Below are 21,966 nucleotides of genomic sequence, written 5' to 3'. Positions count from 1 at the left end.
CCAAGACCATTGGAGCGTTTTCAAAAGGAAGCTCACCTCAAAAAGGGTGATCTCAGACTGTGTTTCACTCTGAGCTTTCTCTGTTAATAATTTAGAATGTGTCTCTGGTAAACTCTCTGGTGGATGTGATGTAGGCATAGGTGTAGTTCCAACTCTCATGGCTAAGCGGCGCTGAAGTAGCTGGTATAACTGTGTGCCCTCAGCCACAGAGCCATAGAGCTGTTCCAGTCGTCCATAAGTCAGGTAGTCCAGGATGTTCAGGCCGTTCTCAGTGAAAAGACGAACAAACTGAGGCTTGTCGTTGATCAGGACATCTGTCATGGACCCTTCCAAGTCCTCATACTGTAGGATTAGATTTAAAAAAATTATAATCAGGCAATAAATCTTATTTAATACCATAGTTTTGTTTGGCTGGGACATGCTTCTTTATAACCAAATCTTTATAGAATGCATTTACTACAGATTTGGGCTGAACGATTTTGGAAAATATTCTAATTGCAATTTTTTTTTTACCTCAAGATTGCAATTTAATATGCGATTATTTTTCATTGTCTTCTTCACATGTATTTTTCAACGAACACGAGCAATAAATCTGTTTCAGTTGCAAAAAACTCCACAGTTTTCAGCTCTATTTCTGCGTTTTTTATAGCTCTGGGTTAGCAACTTGGCTAAAATGTGTGTGCGAGGGCATCCTGTACTGCTTATCGTGTTACCAACTCCGTAAACCCAGGCTTGGTCACTATATTAATGGACATCATGTCTTTCGCTATGAACTCTGTTATTGCTCGAGTTATTTCCGCGTGCCGTTTCAAATTATGTTCATACGGAGTAATACATTTGAACAGTTCGGTCAGTGATCCCTGCCGGCTGGTACTTTGCTTACTTTAAGCTGAAGCATTGGCATTCTAGCCGTGCAACTATCGTAAATGGCTTTGTGGTGTTTTTTTAAGTGCTGATAAAGATTTGTGGCGTTACCTCGAGAGGTAGCAACAGCAGCAAGGCAGGTTCTGCACAATAGATGTTGTTGCGCACCGTCTTCTTTTTTATAGTTAAAATAATTCCAAACAACGGACGTGCTGCCCCTCTTCGGTACCAAACTTTCAGATGTATCAGCTTCTGTCGAGCCTGACGCCACTGTGCAACTGGTTAAAGCGCAGTATTGACTTCTCCCACTCCCTTCTCTGCTTTGCTCCGCTCACTCGCAAGTCACGTAACCAGATCACATGACCAGTCAAATCGCAGCCTTCGCGATGAGAAAATCTAATTTTAGCATATCGCGATATTATTGTAAATGCAATTAATTGTTCAGCCCTGCTACAGATTGTTGTGTTTATCTCCTCACCCTCCACTGGATGTCTCCATTAAAGAGTTCACTCTTAGCAATGTCCACTCTGTTCCAAGCAACAGCTAGGTTGAGCTCTTCCTTGTAAGGGGAAGCCTCAACTGAGACACAATACTTACTTGCTGAAAAAAGGAAAAAACACACAAAGATCAAAATGAGGAAAATACTGTCACATACAAACAAGAGCAAAATCCAGCATGTAGAAGAGTTTCACTCACCTCCTACTAATGCTTTCAGCAGAACTGTATCAAAATCAGTCGGGCTCTCCTGTTCTCCATGGTAGATTGTTATAAAATGCTTGTTTTGGTAAATGCTGAGAGCCTGAAGGTAGAAGTCAGGAGACAGAAACACTGAAATTGTTGCACCCATGAGCACAGAAGTTTGTGATTGCAAAAGAAACACTTAACCTCCCAAAGATGCCATTAAAAGTGATAACTTGTGAGACCAAAATTTAATCTCATTTAAGCAGTGTAGCTTTCAGAAGCACACACTAATAACATAAAGTAACTGTGGAAGATTAAAACTGATATACGCTGTTAAGGGTCTCTTCAACAAGCATCAATTGACAGACAGTGACGTCATTAGATAATGTGTATTTATATACTTAGGTGGACAGAACGAGCTCACTGAACAACATAAATGATCATTTCACTCTTATTCTGCTTCACCTCAACTCAAAGTTGCAGGTGGCCATGAGTTAAAAACCCATTGCATTTTATTTTAATAGCCGATTATGACCTAAATGAACTGCTAATTAACTACTAAGTTGGGCTTCATCTCAAAAAGTGCACATTGAATTTGCATCATGTGCAGACTGTTGTAAAACTCAGATTCCTCCTGCATTGAACACTATGCACCAGTCTGCAACAAATTATTTAGAGTTTATTGTTTTTTTTCTCCTTTACTCTTCCACCTTGTAACACATTTAGTGCATGTGTTTACCAGTATGTTTTAAATAATGCTATGTGTTTGACAAAACAATAAACTACAGCAAGTTTTTGAAACTGAATTATTTTTCTGCTATTATTGTCACAAGTTGAAGACTCACCCTCTCTCTATAATTTTATTATTTTCTTTTAGGAGTGTAAAGAGGCAGACGTGTGAGGATGTCTGTTTCAATAAAAGTTGGCAGCTCAGTGAGAGTAAATCATAATCCAAAAGTCACATCTAAAATATTCAATAAATGCACAAAGTTTATTTGTAGAAATCAGATTTTGTGGGACTTGAAATACCTCAAACTACAGCTTAAAGTGAGTAAATTATTTAATAAAAAAATAAAATACGTAAATAGAAGTCTGTTCCTGAAAACACAGGCTGAGGCACAAAGTACTTTGAGGAAAAAGGATGCCCTAAGGACCTGCTCTAATCTCAGTAAAGGTCTGATAAATCAAACATGTTAATGAAAAAAAAAAAAATGTATGTGATTTTAGCGTACAGTTGAAGAAAGGTTTATTACAAACGTCTTAAAAAAAGTCAAGGAGGGACCATAAAAACTGGTAAATTACAACAGTCTTATTTTGCTGAACTTGAAGAAAGCAGAAAACTTTCCTCATTCTGTCCAAACACAATTTTCAGGTCTTACCTGTTTAACAAGTTTGTCTGTGTCTGGTTCAGCAGAAAACAAATTCTTCACTCGTTCCGTCACTTTTTCTTTCAGATCCACACTAGGACTGGCCTCGCTGTCCCCCTCATTAGAAGACTGGAAGACTGGGGCTGAAGACAGATTCTCCAAGAGGTCACTCAGGAAGTCTGCAATGCCTCCTGAACCGGCCAGGACCAACAAGGGAATGGAGTTTTTCAGAGAAACATCCACTCTCTGGCCGAAATTAAATGCATTAATTCAATGTTATTAAAAATATTAATTTTAGTATGAGACACACATAAATTGTTTTCTGTCTTTGTCTCTACCTCCAACATGCTCGTCTCCCCGGATATCAGCATGCAAAGGACAGGAATGTCAATGCTGCCGCTACCTGTTTGAACAAAATGTGTAGCATATTTTGTGCACAAATTCCTTTTAAAATCACAGAGACAACACTTAAAATACATATTAGAACATGCTAATTGCATAACATTTATTTTATACAGCGAAACAAGTTATTAAAAACACTTTTATTGGCAAACGTTTGCTTGTTGAAAAACTTTTTCACGCTGAAGACCCGTGTGTCATTTTTTTAGACGTGCAGTAGTTTCTATTCAGTGGATGACCACGGATCTTTGCATTAATAAATAAAGGACTACTAAAATGGCCACATGGGTTGAATTAAATGTTGCGTGCATGAGCACTGAGCTTAAAGGACAAATATCTTTGTCAATTTGAATTTAAGCAGAACAGAAGTAATGTTTCTCACCCCATATTCCTGTGCGCTGATGGGAGATGAAGTCCTCCAGTTTGGCTCTGAAGGTCGTCTCCCCTCCTCTGCGGCCCACACTCCCATCATCCACCAGCAGGAAGGCCTGGTAGTTGTTATCCAGGCTGCAGGAATCTCGAGATGAGTTCTGCACGTAGTATTTAGCAGGAAAACAGCCCTGCAAAAGGAAAAATTTTGGTTGGTAAATTCCAACGTTTCCTTATTTACGACGCAGCACAATCTACACCTCATTGCTAAAATAAATAAAAGTGCATTGAGCTTATTGTGAATACTGCACACGATGCTCTTATTTGCTTATTATGCAAGAATAAAGCCAAGGACTTAACTGAAAAATGCTTCCAACTCATTCAAACAAAAATCTAAAGATAAAACTGTACAAACATGTTCTAACTCAAAGTTAATATTTACATGTTGGACCAACAATACAAGTGAACAAGATACTTTTCAGTATTTTTTTGTGTGTGTGTGTGTGGGGTGGGGTCTGTGTAAATACAACCTTCGGATTGACAAGTTGCTCTCTGTTATGCACCAAACCCCATGAAGCGACGCCCAGTGCCACCACTCTGTTGATGGAGTCTGAAGAAGCTGCAGTGGCGTGATCTCTCACCGCCTCGCCGACACACCTACCAACACCTTCACGCAATCCTGCAGTCAGGATCCACGCTGCTCCTGGACAGGAAAGAACCAACCCTGATTTTACACAAGATGTTTTCATTTATGTTTATCTCAGAAGGGAAATTACATTTACCGTATTTTCTGGCATATAAGTCGCAGTTTTATGCATAGATTTGTCAGTCCTGCGACTTATATATGTTTTTTTTTTTCCATATTCATAACACAATTTTTGACTGACGCTTTAAATTTCGAAGAACTGCAACAGTGAGTCCTCCCGTGCGCGCTCGCTTCACTCAGCTGGTGCAGACGGAGGAACGCTGGAGCTAACGGCTCCAGCCACGATGGATGGATGGAGCTGCGCTGCCCAGGTGAAATGAAGCTGTTTTGACTATTAAATAAGTGCATTATAAATGTGATGGGTCAGCGGTGATGCATAATAAATTAGACGTATATGCTGAAGTGACTTATACAAGTTTTTCCTCTTCGTGATGCGTTTTTGGTTGATGCGACTTATACGTCAGAAAATACGGGTAAATGTATCGAAATTATTTGTACTGTTACCATGTTACGCTGTATGGTTTAAAACACACCACTTAAAAAAACTGCACATACTAGGCTGTAATAAAAAAGTAGAAAATATTTTTCTTCAATGGGACGATCCAAATTGTTACCAACGCAACACGTATAAATCAGCATCAATGATCACATGCTCACAGAGCATATGTATGTCAAATTGCAGATCTGTGAAAACACTAATAAAATTGTATACACACATTTGGGAGCAAAACCTTTAGCCATCCAGACAGCATTCTTTTTTTTTTACTCAGAGAACGTTGCATCTTTTAAGAAAAAAGCTGCCTGCTCATAATAAAACTCCATGACTCAACATGGTAGTACAATAGTAGATACCTGCAGACTTGTTGCCTCCTGAAAACATGTCCTGCCAGATAAAAGAAAACAGGAAAACCTGACCTGGTCATGTTCTGAAATCTTGTAACAAGCCAAGAAAAAAATGCTATTGTTTTAATAGTTTTATCTTGGGAAATTTCCCCATATTCATACTTTAAAAAAATAATACATCAGTTTTTGTTGTAAAGGATCTTTAGTTGAAACTACACTGCCTGGCCAAAAAAAAAGTTGTGACCAAAAAAAAAAAAGCTCAGACTAATATTTCGTTGGACCGCCTTTAGCTTTGATTACAGCAGCATTCACTGTGGCATTGTTTCGATAAGCTTCTACAATGTCACAAGATCTATTTCCATCCAGTGTTGCATTAATTTTTCACCAAAATCTTGCATTGATGACTAGACACTAGGCATGATGGGTGCATCACTTCACCTGCCTCTCTTCTTACCCTGATGCACCATCACTCTGGAACAAGGTAAATCTGGACTCATCAGACCACATGACCTTCTTCTATTGCTCCAGTGTCCAATCTTTTATGCTCCCTGGCAAACTGAAGCCTTTTTTTCCAGTTAGTCTCACTGATTAGTGGTTTTCTTAAGGCTACACAGCTGTTCAGTCCCAATCCCTTGAGGTCCCTTCACATTGTGCACGTGCAAATGCTCTTACTTTCACTATTAAACATAGCCCTGAGCGCTCCTGTTGTTTTTCTTGAATTTAATTTAACCAAACGTTTAAGTGATCGTCGATCACGATCATTCAGAATTTTTTTCAGGCCACATTTTTTCTTCGAAGACAATGAGTCCCCACTATCCTTCCAGTTTTTAATAATGCGTTGGACAGTTCTTAACCCAATTTTAGTAGTTTCTACAATCTCCTTAGATGTTTTCTCTGCTTGATGCCAATGATTTGACCCTTCTCAAACAGACTGACATCTTTTCCACAACCACACGATGAGTCTTTCCACATGGTTGTTTAAGAAATGAGAAGCAACTCATTGCACCAGTTGGGGTTAAATAACTTGTTACCAGCTGAAAGATAATCACCCATGCAGTAATTATCCAATAGGAGACTTGTACCTATTTGCTTAGTTAAATCCAGGTACTATTTTTTTGGCCAGGCAGTGTATATTTTTGCATATATTATACAAAAACTATCACGGTCCATGAAGGGATTGGACCCAGATGCAGGTGCACACGAGGAGCTTGGGTAAAATTAACTTTTTATTATATTTAAAATAAAATAAGTAGAGAAAGCTTAAATAGATTGGAGGTTGAGTGGAAAGTGGCAGCACCTGGGTTATTAATATTAATAATTGAGAAATGGGTGTAAGTGATTGACTGAGGGTAAAAATGAAAACTGGCACCGGCTTCAGATGTCATCAGCCATTAAATGGCCGTTATTAGTTGTTATCACCTCCATATGTAGCGGTCAGACTGCCCCTCCTGTACCTCCTAGTGGGTTTAAAGGTACGTTGTTAGTGTTGTTAGCCATGATAATAGGCACTGTTTTTAGCTTTGTTAGCGCTCATAATAGTTTCAGGTGGTTGGGTTTAGAGTAAAGGGTCTGGCAGTTAGGCTTAGGGTCTTGGTTAGGTTTAGGCGCAAGGGTAAGGGGGTTAAGCTTAGGGTTGGTCCTCTGGGTCAGGTTTAAGCTTACGTTTAGGAAAAGGGTTACATAAGCAGGAAAAAAACAAAATATACACTTCCTGGTTTACCCCCGTGCGACGCTGCCTATTATCAGCAATAATAACGATAATAACATGCCTTTAAACCTACTAGGAGGTAGGTGGGACAGTTTGACCGCTACATATGGGGATGATAACAACTAATAACGGCCATTTAATGGGCTGATAACATCCGAAGCCGCTCAAACTGGCAAGAAAACACAGGGAGCTGAACCAAAACACAAGGGACGGAAGAATAAAACATGAACCACAAGGAGAAATAAAACTAAAAAAAAATCAATTAAATTACTGAAAAAAACAGACTATGACAAAAACACACATAACCATTTTATCTCTAACATCAAATTAAACCTTTTCTGTTTTATGTCACTTAGGATTTCCCAAATTATTTATATTTGCTAAATGCTGGGAAAAGGAGTTTTTTTTAGAGACTTTTTAATTTGTAGTGAACTTGACCTGATGTCAAAACTAAGCCTAAGGTCAAAACCCTTGACCTTAAGAACCTTGTGGGACAGGAACTGTCATTTCATTGATTTGAATCCAGAAATACAGGTTCACCCATCCTGAGACTTTCTTTCTTGAAAATCAAGTGAAAGAACACTCTCTTTTTTATTATCATTACTATTTTACAAATGTTGATAACCAAAGTGTTTTAGTTCAAACCATTTTAGATGTTGCAGTGAACTAATCAATTTTATTAACTGTAAAACAGTAACAATGATTTTTTAGTTGCTTATGCAAAGTTAGAATTCATGTTAAGGTCTGTTACAGAGTAATTATGCATTTTCTGATTTCTGTCTTTGAATGAGCAAGTGTGCGTTTTCCAAGGTCAGGAGTCGAAGCAGACATGTGTTGGAACAACTGTCTTGTTTACATCCTCTCAGACGTCAACAGAGAAGTTGGCACCTGTTTCTCCAAACTCGCCAAAACAAAACTCTCTCTGTCTCTGAGAACAGTTTTAATCTGTTCCATAACAATTCTTGCTGTTTTCTGACTTCTAGTAACCTCTTACGTCACAAACCACACCCCTGTCTGGTCGACATTGACCAATCAGGAACGCTCAAATATACCGGAAATAGAGCCCTTTAAATGCCGGTACTTCCTAGTTCTCTCAGTTCGGGGGCGGAGAAGTTCTGAGATGTTCGCAGTTCTGTGAAGTCGTTTGGGAGAACAGAAGTCCAGCCATGATAAGGCTCTTCCGAGTTTGGATTATAACATCTTCCACCGCTGAGTGGAACTTCTGAAGGACTCCACTCATGTGAAGTCCACTTGCTGAGGTGAGCTTGTGTCGGACGGAATCTCGTCACTACTTCGGACGAGTCACAGCCATCCTATGGAGATGCTGGACAGGTAGCGTTAACTGGAACTCCGTATCTGCTGATTCATCTTCAGAGAGGTAATGAGTCAAGTTTACTACCGAGCGTACCGAGGAAAAGCTGGGTTCGAATGGAGAGTGTCGGTTCTGGTCAACACTCCCCCTCACACACCATCTTTTACTTCCTTTAAACTCCATCTTTCCATCTTTAAACTCTCCTATCTGCTAAAATCATTATAGATAATTTTTAGAAATGTCTGAAGCAAAGTTCTTATCCACCGCCGTGTGGATAATTGATCATAATTGTACAGCCCGCTGATTAATTATGTTGTTATTTTCATATTTTGCCAAATTAATGTAAATATTGATGTTAAACTTTGGTTCTGTAAATAAATGGCCACATTCATTTTGATGGGTCAAAGATAAATAACGTCTCACGTTACATTTCATTAAATTCAACGCACGTTTATATTCAGTCCAGAAAAATGAAGAACCCGTTTTAATTGATGAATATATCTCAGCATCTGTTCATCTACAAATTAGTTGATTAAAAGTCACATGTTTACAAACACTATGCCTTTAATCAGTCTGGGAAAGCTCTGATGATGATGTCATCGCTTTGGAAGCTTTTGACTGGTTTGATCAGTGGCTCCTCAAGGAACACCATCCTGCATGTTTTAGTTGTTTCCCTGCTCCAACACACTTAGTGATTTGATTATGTTGTGACAACAACTACACAACTGTGACATCAACCACTAACTTCTACTATGTTCATCTGTTCAAACAATTCCATGCAAGTATACACACCATAAGAATGGCCGTCTATCATACTGTTCATCTGTCCTCAGATGAAGGTGTTTAGGTGTGAAATAAGTCCATCAACTTCAAAACAAAAGCAAAAGAATTTGCGAAAATGCTGTTGAAGCTAGTCAGAGAGAGTCAAGTCTTTGCCCAACATGAGCTGAAAGGCCACTCAGTGAGGAAGAAACCATTACCTGAAAAGAAGCATAAACAAGCGGTACAATGATGTTCCCCGTCACTGAGGGATGTGACCAGAGAATGTGGTTTTCGAGATGAGTGTTTTTCTGGACTGGAATTTAACTGGAATGCAAGTAATTCCTTAATGTTTTTGGTGCAAGATATTGAAATGGGCATGATAAACATGTGCAAATTAATGCAGTTAATAGTGCATTTAAAAAATAAAATTTTTGCTTGTTCGAGGTGGCACCGAGTGATGGAACCTGGCAAGTGGACGGAGTAATTTTAACTATAAGTAGGTGTAATGGTACCCAGAGGGTGGCCAATGGTGCCCTTGACCACCATAGATTATTCTTCAGCCACCCCTAGGGCCACTTTTAAGCAATAAAGAAGCCTAAAAAAATTTTCTTCTTTCGGCTGCTCCCTTCTTCAGGGGTCGCCACAGCAAATTAAGTTGCACAAAGACTTGGCAATTATTTTTACGCTGGATGCCCTTCCTGATGCTGGCTGTTGCTTTTTTTTTTTTTTTTTTTTGACTGGTGCTTTTCACAAAATAGACGTTATCAGGAGGAAACAAATATTAAACAACCTCTCATGAAATCAGCCACAAAGTGAAAGTTCAGACACAAATGTACCTTACAAAAGGACAATGACAGTGGCTAAATGACAACAAAGTCAATGTTTTAGAGGCGCCCATCACAAAGCTCTGATCTCAGTCCCACAAAGCATTTGTGAGCAGAGATGACAAGGTGTGTGAGAAGAGGCCAACAAACTTGACACAGTTACATTAAATATTCATTCAACCGTTACAAACAGGTTAGTCTAAATAAAGTTTGAATGAATATTTAATGATTTAACTTTATTTTTTACATATAAATCTCGTGTTGTGTTTCCGCTGTCAAAACATGTATCTTTCACAAAAAAAGATCAGGAGCTAAACTTCATATAAACTCCCAGAAAAATGACTAAAGTTTCATAATATACATAGCAATTTCATTTTAGGCAAAAACAAAAGTCAGCGATTTTTGCCATTTCATAAGTGAGGACAGAGTTGATGGTTTTATCTGTGAGCAAAGTGAAATACATGAAAACACCAACCTTGTCCAAACTAAAGGCAGTAAAGTCTGAAAAATGACAACTTCCTGGTATTTTATTGTCAGGGCGTGTTTACCTGCTCTTTGAGAAGCTTTCACAAGTCCCTTCCTGAGCACCTCCCGCACCCAGGTCTTCACCTTTGTCCTGCTTTCTCCTCCCACAACAGAAACCACCAGATTGGGTGCAGGGAGATTCCAGTGGGTCGTCATCATGGTGTAGACCATAGACGGAGAGGAGTCCCATGACAGACGCAAGAACTGAGCTCCCCATCAGAGACAAATCAGACATTTGGTTGAACAAACGTGTCAGATGTTACAAGTAAACAAAAACTGGTTAATGCTGAAGATCAGATGAGCAAAAGATTAATACGAATGTGATTTCATGATCTCAAACTCGGTGCATTGTCTTTGTTTGTACATCTATAAGCCATAGGTTTAATATGAAAAATACTGACTACTGCAGCAAATTAATAGTATCTCTGTCAATAAAAGTTGTCATTTATTAATTAGTTCAGAGAAGTTATCAGATCCTCAGAAAGGCTCTCACATAGCTGTGTCTCTTGCTGGCTCCTGCAAACTGCACCTCTCCGAAGGCGTCAGTCGGGTATTCAGACGAGTGCTGGGCGCTGTCCCAGTGGTTCACCATGGCTGTGCTGAAAAAGTCCCCGAGAGCCACAGAACTGTGGGCATCTTTTGCTTTTCCACACTGACACAGAGCTCCATTACTGACAGAAGAGGAAGGACAACAAGGTCAGTGATCATCTTCTGATAGCATCAACACAGGAGTCATCATGAGGAGTACCTGAAAGAATCTTCCACAAAGGTGGTGCACTCCCTTTTCTTGAAGACCTTGGGGATCCAACTCTGAAAACAGTTTTAACATATTCAAAGACTGAATTAATAAAAAGGCTTTGGGGGGCTTTAAAAAAAAATAAATTCATAAACTGAACCTACAGGTGCTGGTCATAAAATTAGAATATCGTGAAAAAGTTGATTTATTTCAGTAATTCCATTCAGAAAGTGAAACTTGTATATTATATTCATTCATTACACACAGACTGATATATTTCAAATGTTTATTTATTTTAAATTTGATGATTATAACTGACGACTAATGAAAACCCAAAATTCAGTATCTCAGAAAATTAGAATATTGTGAAAAAGTTAAAAACTGAAGACACCTGGTGCCACACTCTAATCAGTTAATTAACTCAAAACACTTGCAAAGGCCTTTAAATGGTCTATCAGTCTAGTTCTGTAAGCTACAAGATCATAGAGAAGACTGCTGACTTGACAGTTGTCCAAAAGACGACCAGTGACACCTTGCACAAGGAGGGCAAGACACAAAAGGTCATTGCTAAAGAGGCTGGCTGTTCACAGAGCTCTGTGTCCAAGCACATTAATAGAGAGGCGAAGGGAAGGAAAAGATGTGGTAGAAAAAAGTGCACAAGCAATAGGGATAACTGCACCCTGGAGAGGATTGTGAAACAAAACCCATTTCAAAATGTGGGGGAGATTCACAAAGAGTGGACTGCAGCTGGAGTCAGTGCTTCAAGAACCACCATGCACAGACGTATGCAAGACATGGGTTTCAGCTGTCACATTCCTTGTGTCAGGCCGCTCTTGAACAAGAGACGGCGTCAAAAGTGTCTCACCTGGGACTGCTGCTGAGTGGTCCAAAGTTATATTCTCTGATGAAAGTAAATTTTGAATTTCCTTTGGAAATCAAAGTCCCAGAGTCTGGAGGAAGAGAGGATAGGCACATAATCCACGTTGCTTGAGGTCCAGTGTCAAGTTTCCTCAGTCAGTGATGGTTTGGAGTACCACGTCATCTGCTGGTGTTGGTCCACTGTGTTTGCTGAGGTCCAAGGTCAACGCAGTCATCTACCAGGAAGTTGTAGAGCACTTCATGCTTCCTGCTGCTGACCAACTTTATGGAGATGCAGATTTCATTTTTCAACAGGACTTGGCACCTACACACAGTATCAAAGCTACCAGTTCCTGGTTTAAGGACCATGGTATCCCTGTTCTTAATTGGCCAGCAAACTCACCTGACCTTAACACCATAGAAAATCTATGAGGTATTGTGAAGAGTAAGATGTGATACACCAGACCCAACAATTCAGAAGAGCTGAAGACCACGATCAGAGCAACCTGGGCACATAACACCTGAGCAGTGCCACAGATTGATCGACTCCATGCCACGCTGCATTGCTGCAGTAATCCAGGCAAAAGGAGCCCCAACTAAGTACTGAGTGCTGTACATGCTCATACTTTTCATGTTCATACTTTTCATGTTCATACTTTTCATGTTGGACTAACATTTCTAAACATCCTTTTTTTATTGATATTAAGTAATATTCTAATTTTCTGAGATACTGAATTTGGGGTTTTCATTAGTTGTCAGTTATAATCATCAACATTAAAATAAATAAACATTTGAAATATATCAGTCTGTGTGTAATGAATGAATATAATATACAAGTTTCACTTTTTGAATGGAATTACTGAAATAAATCAGCTTTTTCTTGATATTCTAATTTTATGACCAGCACCTGTATATATAGTCTGTTCTTAAGTTTAAACTAAATCTTCTCATTTTGTGCATGTAGATGCTGTGTAGATGTCTGTGATGGTGGGGAGGCTGACTCCGACATTCCTCAGGCTGCACAGAAGACTGTTGGAGTCAGCCTCCCCACCATCACAGACGTCTACACCTCTAGATGCAGGAAGAGGGCTACCTGCATCATGAAGGACCTCACTCACCCAGCACACACACTTTTTGCCCCACTCCCCTCAGGAAGGAGGTTGAGGAGCATTAAGTGTACAACCACTAGACTGAGGAACAGCTTCTACCCTGAGGCTGTTAGACTCATGAATCTCTAACTAGAATAATCACTGTGAAAAATCACATCATTTTGCTGCTGATCTGTTTCAATGTTGATGTGTTCATGCATGCACATCTGCTCACAGACTCATGTTCATGTTTGTGCTGATGTTCAATGTTTTTATGTTATGAGTGCTTAGTGTACATTTAGTTGATGTTTTTCTTAGTTCATATCTTAGATCTTATTACTGTTTTTCTTATAAATTTTATTGTTGGATGTAACTGGGACCCTGTGTACATAATTTCGCTCCACCACATGTACCACATGAGGTGCGAATGACAATAAAGAATCTCTGACTCTCTGACTCTGATTGTTAAAATATCATTGCTGATGTGATTATTTTTACTTATTTTTCTTCATCTTCTACCGCTTATTCGTAGATGGGTCGCAGAGGCAGGAACCCAGACTTCCTTCTCCCCAGCAACTCTTTCTAGCTCGTCCTGGGGGACACCGAGACGTTCCCAGGCCAGAGAAGATACACAATCCCTCCCACGTTCTCTGGGTCTTCCCCAGGACCTCCTACCAGTCGGACATGCCCAGAAACCCTCTAAAGGGAGGCATCCAGGAGGCATCCTAATCAGATGCACAAACCACCTCAGCTGACTCCTTTCGATGCGAAGGAGCAGCGGCTCTTCTTCAATCTCCCCCAGAATGACGGAGCTCCTCACCCTAAAGGCTAAGACCGGCTACCCTGCGAGAGAAGCTCAGTTCAACCGCTTGTATCCAGGATTTCGTTCTTTTGGTCATGATCCAAACTTCATGACTAGAGGTGAGGGTTGGAATGAAGACAGACCAGTAAATTGAGAACTTTGCCTTTTGACACAGCTCTTTCATCACCACGACACCCTTTTCCCTGCAGACATTATGCTAAGTAACACAAGAAAGAGGTGTAATAATATGAACTACTGTATATTCATCTCATTTAGCTGTGCAAATCAAGTAAGTCTCTTGAGAACAACTTGTCATTTTCTATTAAATCAAAAGTTTCTTCAGTTATAACAAAATGTGATTGGCTGGTCACAAGACAAAAAATAGGCATTTTATAAAACAAATTCAAGCTCAATACATATGAGTAAAATGTAAAAGTAAAAATGAAAGGGAGAAACTGGAGCAGAAAACAGGAGAAGCAATGAGGAACAGAACACTGAACAACTCAAATGATAACATAAAATAAACTAACAAAATACACACATCTTCATTTAAACTAACTTTGCTTCTATGCTGCAGTAAAATGTGTTTCACTCTCCATACAGGGAGGTTTTTTTTTTCAGTTCGAAAGCTCAAAAGCTGTGAACTCCACGCTGCAATTTTTTAATTTGTTTTTGAACTTTTACAATTTGCCATGTCCTGATAAACAGAGAATCTACCAGCACTGCTTTGAAAAGTTATACAATTGTACTAGAAAAAAATGGCTTTGCCATTTAAACTGTAAATTGTATAATTAATTGCAATTATATTTAAAAAAATTTAAATTGAATAACAAAGGTCACCTGCAACGGTGCTTGAAAGTTTGTGAACGTTTTAGAACCCTGTTAAGCAAATGAGACCAAATACAATGCTTGGTTATTTATTTATTGAGGAAAATAATAATAATAATGATAATACATTTTATTTGTAGGTGCCTTTCTTGGCACTCAAGGTCACCGTACATAGTCGAGCATAAAAACAGACAATATTATACAAACAGTAAACACAAGTAAAAAATAGAAGACAGTGCAGTTGCAATCAGTGCGTAGGCTACTTTAAACAGATGAGTTTGGAGTTGGGATTTAAAATGCGGCAATGAGTCTGTGTTGCAAATATCAGGTGGGAGTGAATTCCAGAGCTGGGGAGCAGAGCAGCTGAACGCTCTGTTCCCCATAGGAACAAGACGGGCAAGGGGAACAATGAGCTGAATAGAAGAAGAGGATCTGAGGGTACGAGCGAGTGTAGCAATGTGAACAAGATCTGAAAGGTATGGAGGCGCGAGGTTATGGTCAGCTTTGAAGGTAAGGAGGAGTATTTTGTAGTTGATGCGATATGGGATGGGAAGCCAATGAAGCTGTTGTAAAACAGGTGTGATGTGATGGATTGAGGGGGTCCGTGTAATGATATGAGCAGCTGAATTTTGGACCAGTAGTAATTTATGGAGGGTTTTCTGTGGTAGGCCAAAAAGAAGAGAATTACAATCATCTAAATGAGAGGTGACCAGACTGTGGATCAGAACAGCAGTGGAGTGAGGAGTGAGGGATGGATGGAAACAATGAATATTTCGTAGATGGAATTAGGCTGACGGAGTGATATTATTGACATGGGAGGCGAAGGAGAGGGTGCTATCAAGGATTACACCCAGACTCTTAACCTGATGTGAGAGAAAGATGGAAGAGTTATCAACCGGAATGGAGAAGCATGAAGTTTGTATAGTAATGATTTAGTGCCAATTAAAAGAAGTTCTGTTTTATTGCAATTTAGTTTAAGAAAGTTTAAAGTGAACCAGTGTTTTATTTCAAGGAGACGATTAGTGAGGGACGAGGGTGGAAGTGTAGAGTTAGGTTTGGTTGAGAGATAGAGCTTGGTGTCATCCGCGTGCAGTGAAACTGAATATGATGTTTGCAAAAAACGTAACCAAAGGGGAGAAGGTAAATGATAAACAACAAGGGTCCCAGGACAGAGCCCTGGGGAACACCTGAGGTAACAGGAACAGGATGAGACATGGATGATTTTAACTGAACAAAATGTGTGATCCAATATTACATATTTGTGAGTAGCAAAAGTATATGAACCTTGGACTTTTGTGAAAATCTGATGCGTTTTAGGTGGTATTTATGCAGAAATGTAGAAAAGTCTAGAGGGTTCACAAACTTTCACACACCACTGTATATTGTTGATAGTTGCTAAATATATGTCCTTAACCCTCCTGCTGCCCTTGGGGCTAAATAACCCACAAAGGTTAAATGTACTTCATCAAGTTATTTATTTCTGCTGCTTAATACTTTATGTGTTAAGTCATGTTGAGAGTTTTATGGAAACTGATTGCGTAACCCGCTAACTCTTCTCCCTTTGTGCAACTCCAGTTCCCACACCCCGGAGTGTAATTTAGCCCATCATCTCTTTTTGGAAGAGGCCAACATTACCTGGAAAACACACCCTTCTCATCTGCAGCATTGTCAGCCTTGTCTATACCAAAATGTTGAGCAAGAAAAAAAAGTATATCTAAGGTGAAAACTTTTTAAGTACTTTGAAGACTTTTTTGAGTAAAAATGTCTGTTCTTCTGCCTCTCGCACAATGGCTGCAGGAAATAGACCCAGCACCCTTTAAACCTGGAAAGAAGTGTGTTAAGAAAATGACTGGATTGACGTCTGCTCTAAAACAGGCTGATTGTAACTGCGCTGTGCTATAAACGACAATTTAAAAGCACAAGATTTTGTGTGATTTTAGTGCCCTAGTTTTTTTAGGCTTGGCAAGCATCTTAACAAAATCAAGCCGAGTCCAAAAAGAAAAATTTTTTACATGAACACATGCAGAAAATATTTGTTGAGGCCTTTATTGTCCCCCATGGTGAAGTGAAGCATGGTGAATTTGAAATACCCTCTTTCTGTCCATCCGTGCATGTTATGAGCATGATAGCTTGAAAAACAAATGAGGTACCGACAGAGTTCTCTTAAACATTAGAGCGTGCACTGCGCATCGCATCCATTTTTTACATTTGTGACATCGTGGAGAAGCAAAGATGGCGTCCAAAATGGACTACTGCTCACAGCAGACATTATTACCAGCACATCCAAATGGATCTGTCACAAATTATTTTTCAAATCTTTACAGTAAATTCATATACTCTATAATTAATGTTAATTTCATACAACAACCCTGTAAAACAGCTGGATATTATATAAGGAAAATATATTGTCTAATGATAAACTAACTGATTATTGTAACTAACTTTTGTAACATGGAAATTGTGTTAATGTAGCCGTTAATAGCTGCATGTAATTGCAGTGATCTCATCTATACCTAAGATTTAAAAGAACATTTTCAGAAATCCTGCAAAGAGAACATGTTACTGGAGGAAATACCAGCTTGGACTATTTAATAATCTGAACTAAACTGTAGCATGATACAGCCTGTACAGCATAGCAATATCTGCCACAGAAGCTACTAACTACTAGCTAATTAACAGCCATTAAATCAGTTTTATAGGCTACTTTTAAACATTTACATTATTAGCTTCAGTTCTGGTTGGATCACATTCACACTGAGGTAAATAAAATCATATCAGCTGACTTGTTAATGGAGACACAATGACATTTTCCCATTTCTCATCTGTTGCTATATCCACTGCATACACATCTTTCTGGTATTTTTAGTTTTATTTAAATTCCAATATTACATTATTGTTATATCACACACATTTTATTATTATTATAAATCATTTTCACATAGTCAGCACTACTCAGGGCTATTTAGTCAATGTCTACCAAAATGCCAAGTGCAGATGTTTGAACGTTTTGGTAATGGTCCTCCTTGTGAATCACAAGGTCACGTGACCTCAAGTGGTTTCCTATAACTCATGGGCACTGACTTCCATTTTGGTGTGTCGCTACAAGATGCAAAAAAGATTTCTTTCAGCAATTGTGTTGCCAGCTCAAAATCCAAGATCACTGCCACCATAAATGTCCATATGTGCTGTTAGCATGATAACTTGAAAAATAAGCTTACATTTTGGCAGGTGGCAACATTTAGGTGAAAGAAAGGTTCCTCTGGAATGTCCTGATGCATGTTCAATAATCCAGGTACATAAACCTAAATGGTAAATGGGCTGTACTTGTATATCACCTTTCTATCTGATCAAGATACTCAGAGCACTTTACAATCTGTGCCCTCATTTACTCATTCATACAGCACTCTACTAGATCTATATAAATACTAATCAGTGCTTTATCACATTCATACACCAATGGGTCACACATCAGAGGCAATGAGGAGTTAAGTGTCTTGCCCAAGGACACTTCGGCATGTGAGCTGGTGGAATCGAAGCCCCAGCTCTTGCATTGGAGGACAACTGCTTTAACCACTCAGCCACCGCCGTCCATCTAAGAACATTAAGTCAGGTCCTCTGGACAGATTCTTCAAACTCAGTCATAAACAGCACCTTCTTATAGTGGATCAACCAGTTTGCTGGTGACATCCAGAACTACCTGTACTACATGTAGCCTAACAACATTAGTGACCTGATGGCCGCTTGCTATTCACAGGGGGCTGAGTGATACTAGCAATAACAGCATCGTAAGAAGGGGACAGTTGAACACGGAGTCTACCATCCCTATTTAAAGATGGACAAGTTCTCTTCACAAAGATGGCCTCCTTTACTCCTCTCTCAAACCATCGTTCCTCTCTGTCCAGGATGTGAACATCTTCATCCCTGAAAGAGTGACCGCTGGCCTGGAGATGAGTGTAGACCGCAGAATCCTGGCCTGATGTTGATCTTCTGTGCTGGGCCATCCTTTTGGCCAGTGGCTGTTTAGTTTCCCCGATGTAAGACTGATCACCATCCTGACACTGAACAACATACACAATATTACTCTGTTTGTGCCGGGGGACTGGATCTTTGGGATGAACCAGTCTTTGCCGTAATGTACTTTGGGGTTTGAAAGCCACTGGGGCGTCAATGTTTGGCCTCCCCTTGGTACAGTCTGTGGTACTCATGTCATCATCATGTCATCAGCAAGCTGGTTGGTCCACTATGAGAAGGTGCCGTTTATGGCTGAGTTTGTTGCGGTTCCTCAGACTGATTAACTCTTTTGGATAAAAGACGGAACGTTTCAACACAAAGAACATGTCCAGAGGACCTGCTGGATTTATCTACCTGGATTATGGAGCATGAACTTTGATGTTTTGAACCACTTTGGCCATGACTGCCTCAAACAAATTGGCGGGGGAGAGGGCGGACTCCAGAAACCATCTTAGAACCATCAAACTGGTTGACCCACTATGCTATACTGAGTTTGTTGTGGCTCCTCGGACTGATTAACAATTTTGGATGAAAGAGAAATGTTTCAGCAAAAAGAAACAGTCGAGGACCTGACTTAACTTTGTTGGATTTATCTGGATTATTGAGCCTGAAATTTGAATACAGCTTAGGTTCTTCCTTAGAATTTAGAAGTGAAGTTTATGTTTTATTAACTAACAGACTAACAGACAGGATTAATTAACTTTTTTGTAACCTTTATTAAATGTAAGAGAACGTTTTATTTTTTTTTGGTATTTTTTTGTGTTAATTCAAATATTAAAAGAAATCGAACTTCCTGTTTACTCGTTTTATTTTAAAGGCTCGTTCAATTTCCATCACGTGCACGCGCCATCGTGACATCACATTGTTAGTATTACAGATAAAACCCACCTACCTGATCCTTCTCACTTGCTTCTGTCATGTTCTCCTTCTCTTCTGTGTCAGGGAGCGATTTGCAAGAAAATACCACTGAGACGTACGACGTCTCTCATGGGACTTCCAAATTAAAGAACTTGTTTCAACCATTAACATCCTGTGTTCCAATTACTCAGCGACCATCAAATTACTGTGGCCATTATAGTAAACTAATAAACGAAAGGAGACAGTCCAGAGTGTTTACATTTTAAACACTGCAGCAACTTTTCTCAGTCTGCGAGTAAAGTTTTTAACAAGTAAAAAAAAAAAAAAGTTTTTTTAACAAGTGGAGAAAAGGCTGAAGTCGAGAGAACACTAGCGCCCCCTGGAGGCTGACTCTACCATATGCGTAAAAATGAAAATGGTGACTTACAAATAACGAACAAGCAAAATTCAGTGTTTCAGAATATTAGAATATATTCCACAGGCAGATTTTGGCACATTTGTCAATGTGTGCAGAAGCCAAGTCCTGCTAGAAAATAAAATCAGCATCTCCATAAAACTCGTCAGCAGAATGGCATATCTCTAAAATGTCCTGTTGCATTGACTGAGGAACAACACCAGCAGAGGACATGGCCCCAAACCATCACTGACTGTGGAAACTTCACATTGGACTTAAAGCAACGTGGATTCTGGGCCTCTTCACTCTTCCTCCAGACTCTGGGACCTTGATTTCCAAATGACTTTTAAATGAATTTTAAAAACTCTTTTAAAAACACATTTTTACTCCCTGGCTTTTAGCACAGGCTGAATTTTGCTCTGCACTGTTTTTATTGTTTTTATTTTTCTTAATATTTTAACAACTGTTTTATGTGCTTAAATGTTCTTGATTTTATGCGTACAGCACTTTGTTGCAGCTGTGGTTGTTTTAAAGGGCTTTATAAATAAAGTATTATTATTATGACATGCAAATTTACTTTAACCTGAAAAGAGGACGTTTGACCACTGATCAACAGTCCAGCTGTTTTTCTCCTCAGCAGGTAAGACACTTCTGACGGTTCTGGTTGAGGAGTAGCTCGACTTGAGGAATGTAACATTTGTAGTTTCTCAAACACTGAATTTGGTTTTTCATTATTTGTAAGCCATAATCATCAAAATTACAAACAAATAAGGCTTGAAATATTTCACTTTATAAGTACTGAATCTATATAATATATGAACTCAACTTTATCAAATGACTGACTTTTTAAAAATTATTTTACTTTTTTAGAATATTCCTATTTTTTTAGATGCACATGCAAACTCTGGCTGCAAAAATACAATATGGCAGCTCACATAAACAATGAGTGATGAAGGAGGCGAAGACACTTTATTTCCATGCTGTTGGTTTCCAGTCAGACTAACATTTAAGTGTTACTGGAGCAGGTAGGTCTGGAAGCATATTGCTGTCAAGATTTTATTTTTTCCCTTGACAACAATACGCTTCCGTATATAGGAAATGTTGAAACTAACCGTATATTAAAAAGTTGAATCATCGTGTCAAAAACTACTGCTTAGTGTCAAAGTAATTTCAAATGTTCGTTGATGCAGTTTAACAAGTTTGCTCCATAACTTTTCTCTAGTTTTGGGACAAAGAAGAAAAACATGATCAGGCACAAAAAACACATTTTGACACTCATGTAACAGACAGACAAAAACATTGTACAAAAAAAATTTTAAATCCTGCAAACTCTCATTATTTTTTAACGGTGTAAATATTTCGCCATCAATTTAAAATTTGTTTTTAAAGTTGTTGGCAAAAAAAAAAATCCTTCCTACATTTAAAATCACTCAAACCCATCAAGTGTGATAAAGTAATCCATTATAACCACATTATGAGCAGCTTTATCCAAGTTTACACGACTCTGACTCCAATGGGGTGTTTATATTAAAATATTTATTGTACATGATATTTAAATATTGCATATTTAACTTTTTAAAATAAGTCTTAAACAGCATTTTATCAGCATAACGAGCATGAAACTGTAGTAAATATAGTACCAGTTAGACTGTTGGCAGTAAATGAGATCTTTATCAGTCCTTAAATCCTCTCGTTTGTCCCGGTCCTATCTGCCGTATCCCTGTGGGTCATTGGCTTTCTTTGACTCCTCTTTCCCACTCGTTTTGCTGATGTGGTATAAAATGTTGGCCAGGTTGTGAAGCTGACATGTCCCAAGCTGACATCCACGCTGAATTGCACGTTGTTTGCGTAACTTTGCAACCAAACTGTCAGTGAAAGGGGGGGGGAATCAAACAAAACATATCCATGAACTGAACAGGTAAAATTTTGGTTTCGAAGACAAAGTCAAAGCGAAGTAAAAGTGGCACTGCAATTTTCCCGAAAACAGGTAATGACAAAATATAAAGTCTAGTGAAAGTAGTTTTTAACGTT

General features: G+C 38.9%; 1 protein-coding gene across 1 annotated transcript in view; it reads right to left on the bottom strand.

The window, feature by feature from the left end:
- Window positions 1-19,832, bottom strand: part of LOC119423970 (transient receptor potential cation channel subfamily M member 4) — a 33,708-nt gene extending 13,876 nt beyond the window's left edge. The window contains exons 1-11 of the mRNA XM_037691405.1: window positions 19,576-19,832; window positions 11,109-11,170; window positions 10,854-11,031; window positions 10,384-10,564; window positions 4,211-4,380; window positions 3,694-3,871; window positions 3,251-3,315; window positions 2,925-3,158; window positions 1,561-1,663; window positions 1,343-1,464; window positions 37-342 (exon numbers count right to left, since the gene is read on the bottom strand). Of these exons, the coding sequence (XP_037547333.1) occupies window positions 37-342; window positions 1,343-1,464; window positions 1,561-1,663; window positions 2,925-3,158; window positions 3,251-3,315; window positions 3,694-3,871; window positions 4,211-4,380; window positions 10,384-10,564; window positions 10,854-11,031; window positions 11,109-11,170; window positions 19,576-19,602 (1,626 nt within the window). The 5' untranslated portion in view covers window positions 19,603-19,832. The remainder of the gene's footprint in view (window positions 1-36; window positions 343-1,342; window positions 1,465-1,560; window positions 1,664-2,924; window positions 3,159-3,250; window positions 3,316-3,693; window positions 3,872-4,210; window positions 4,381-10,383; window positions 10,565-10,853; window positions 11,032-11,108; window positions 11,171-19,575) is intronic.
- Window positions 19,833-21,966: the final 2,134 nt, after the last annotated feature.

Source organism: Nematolebias whitei, chromosome 17 (genome assembly GCF_014905685.2).
Source record: "Nematolebias whitei isolate Nwh7 chromosome 17, NemWhi1, whole genome shotgun sequence".
In the NCBI taxonomy this organism is placed as follows: domain Eukaryota; kingdom Metazoa; phylum Chordata; class Actinopteri; order Cyprinodontiformes; family Rivulidae; genus Nematolebias; species Nematolebias whitei.
This window is presented reverse-complemented; position numbering and strand designations above follow the sequence as displayed.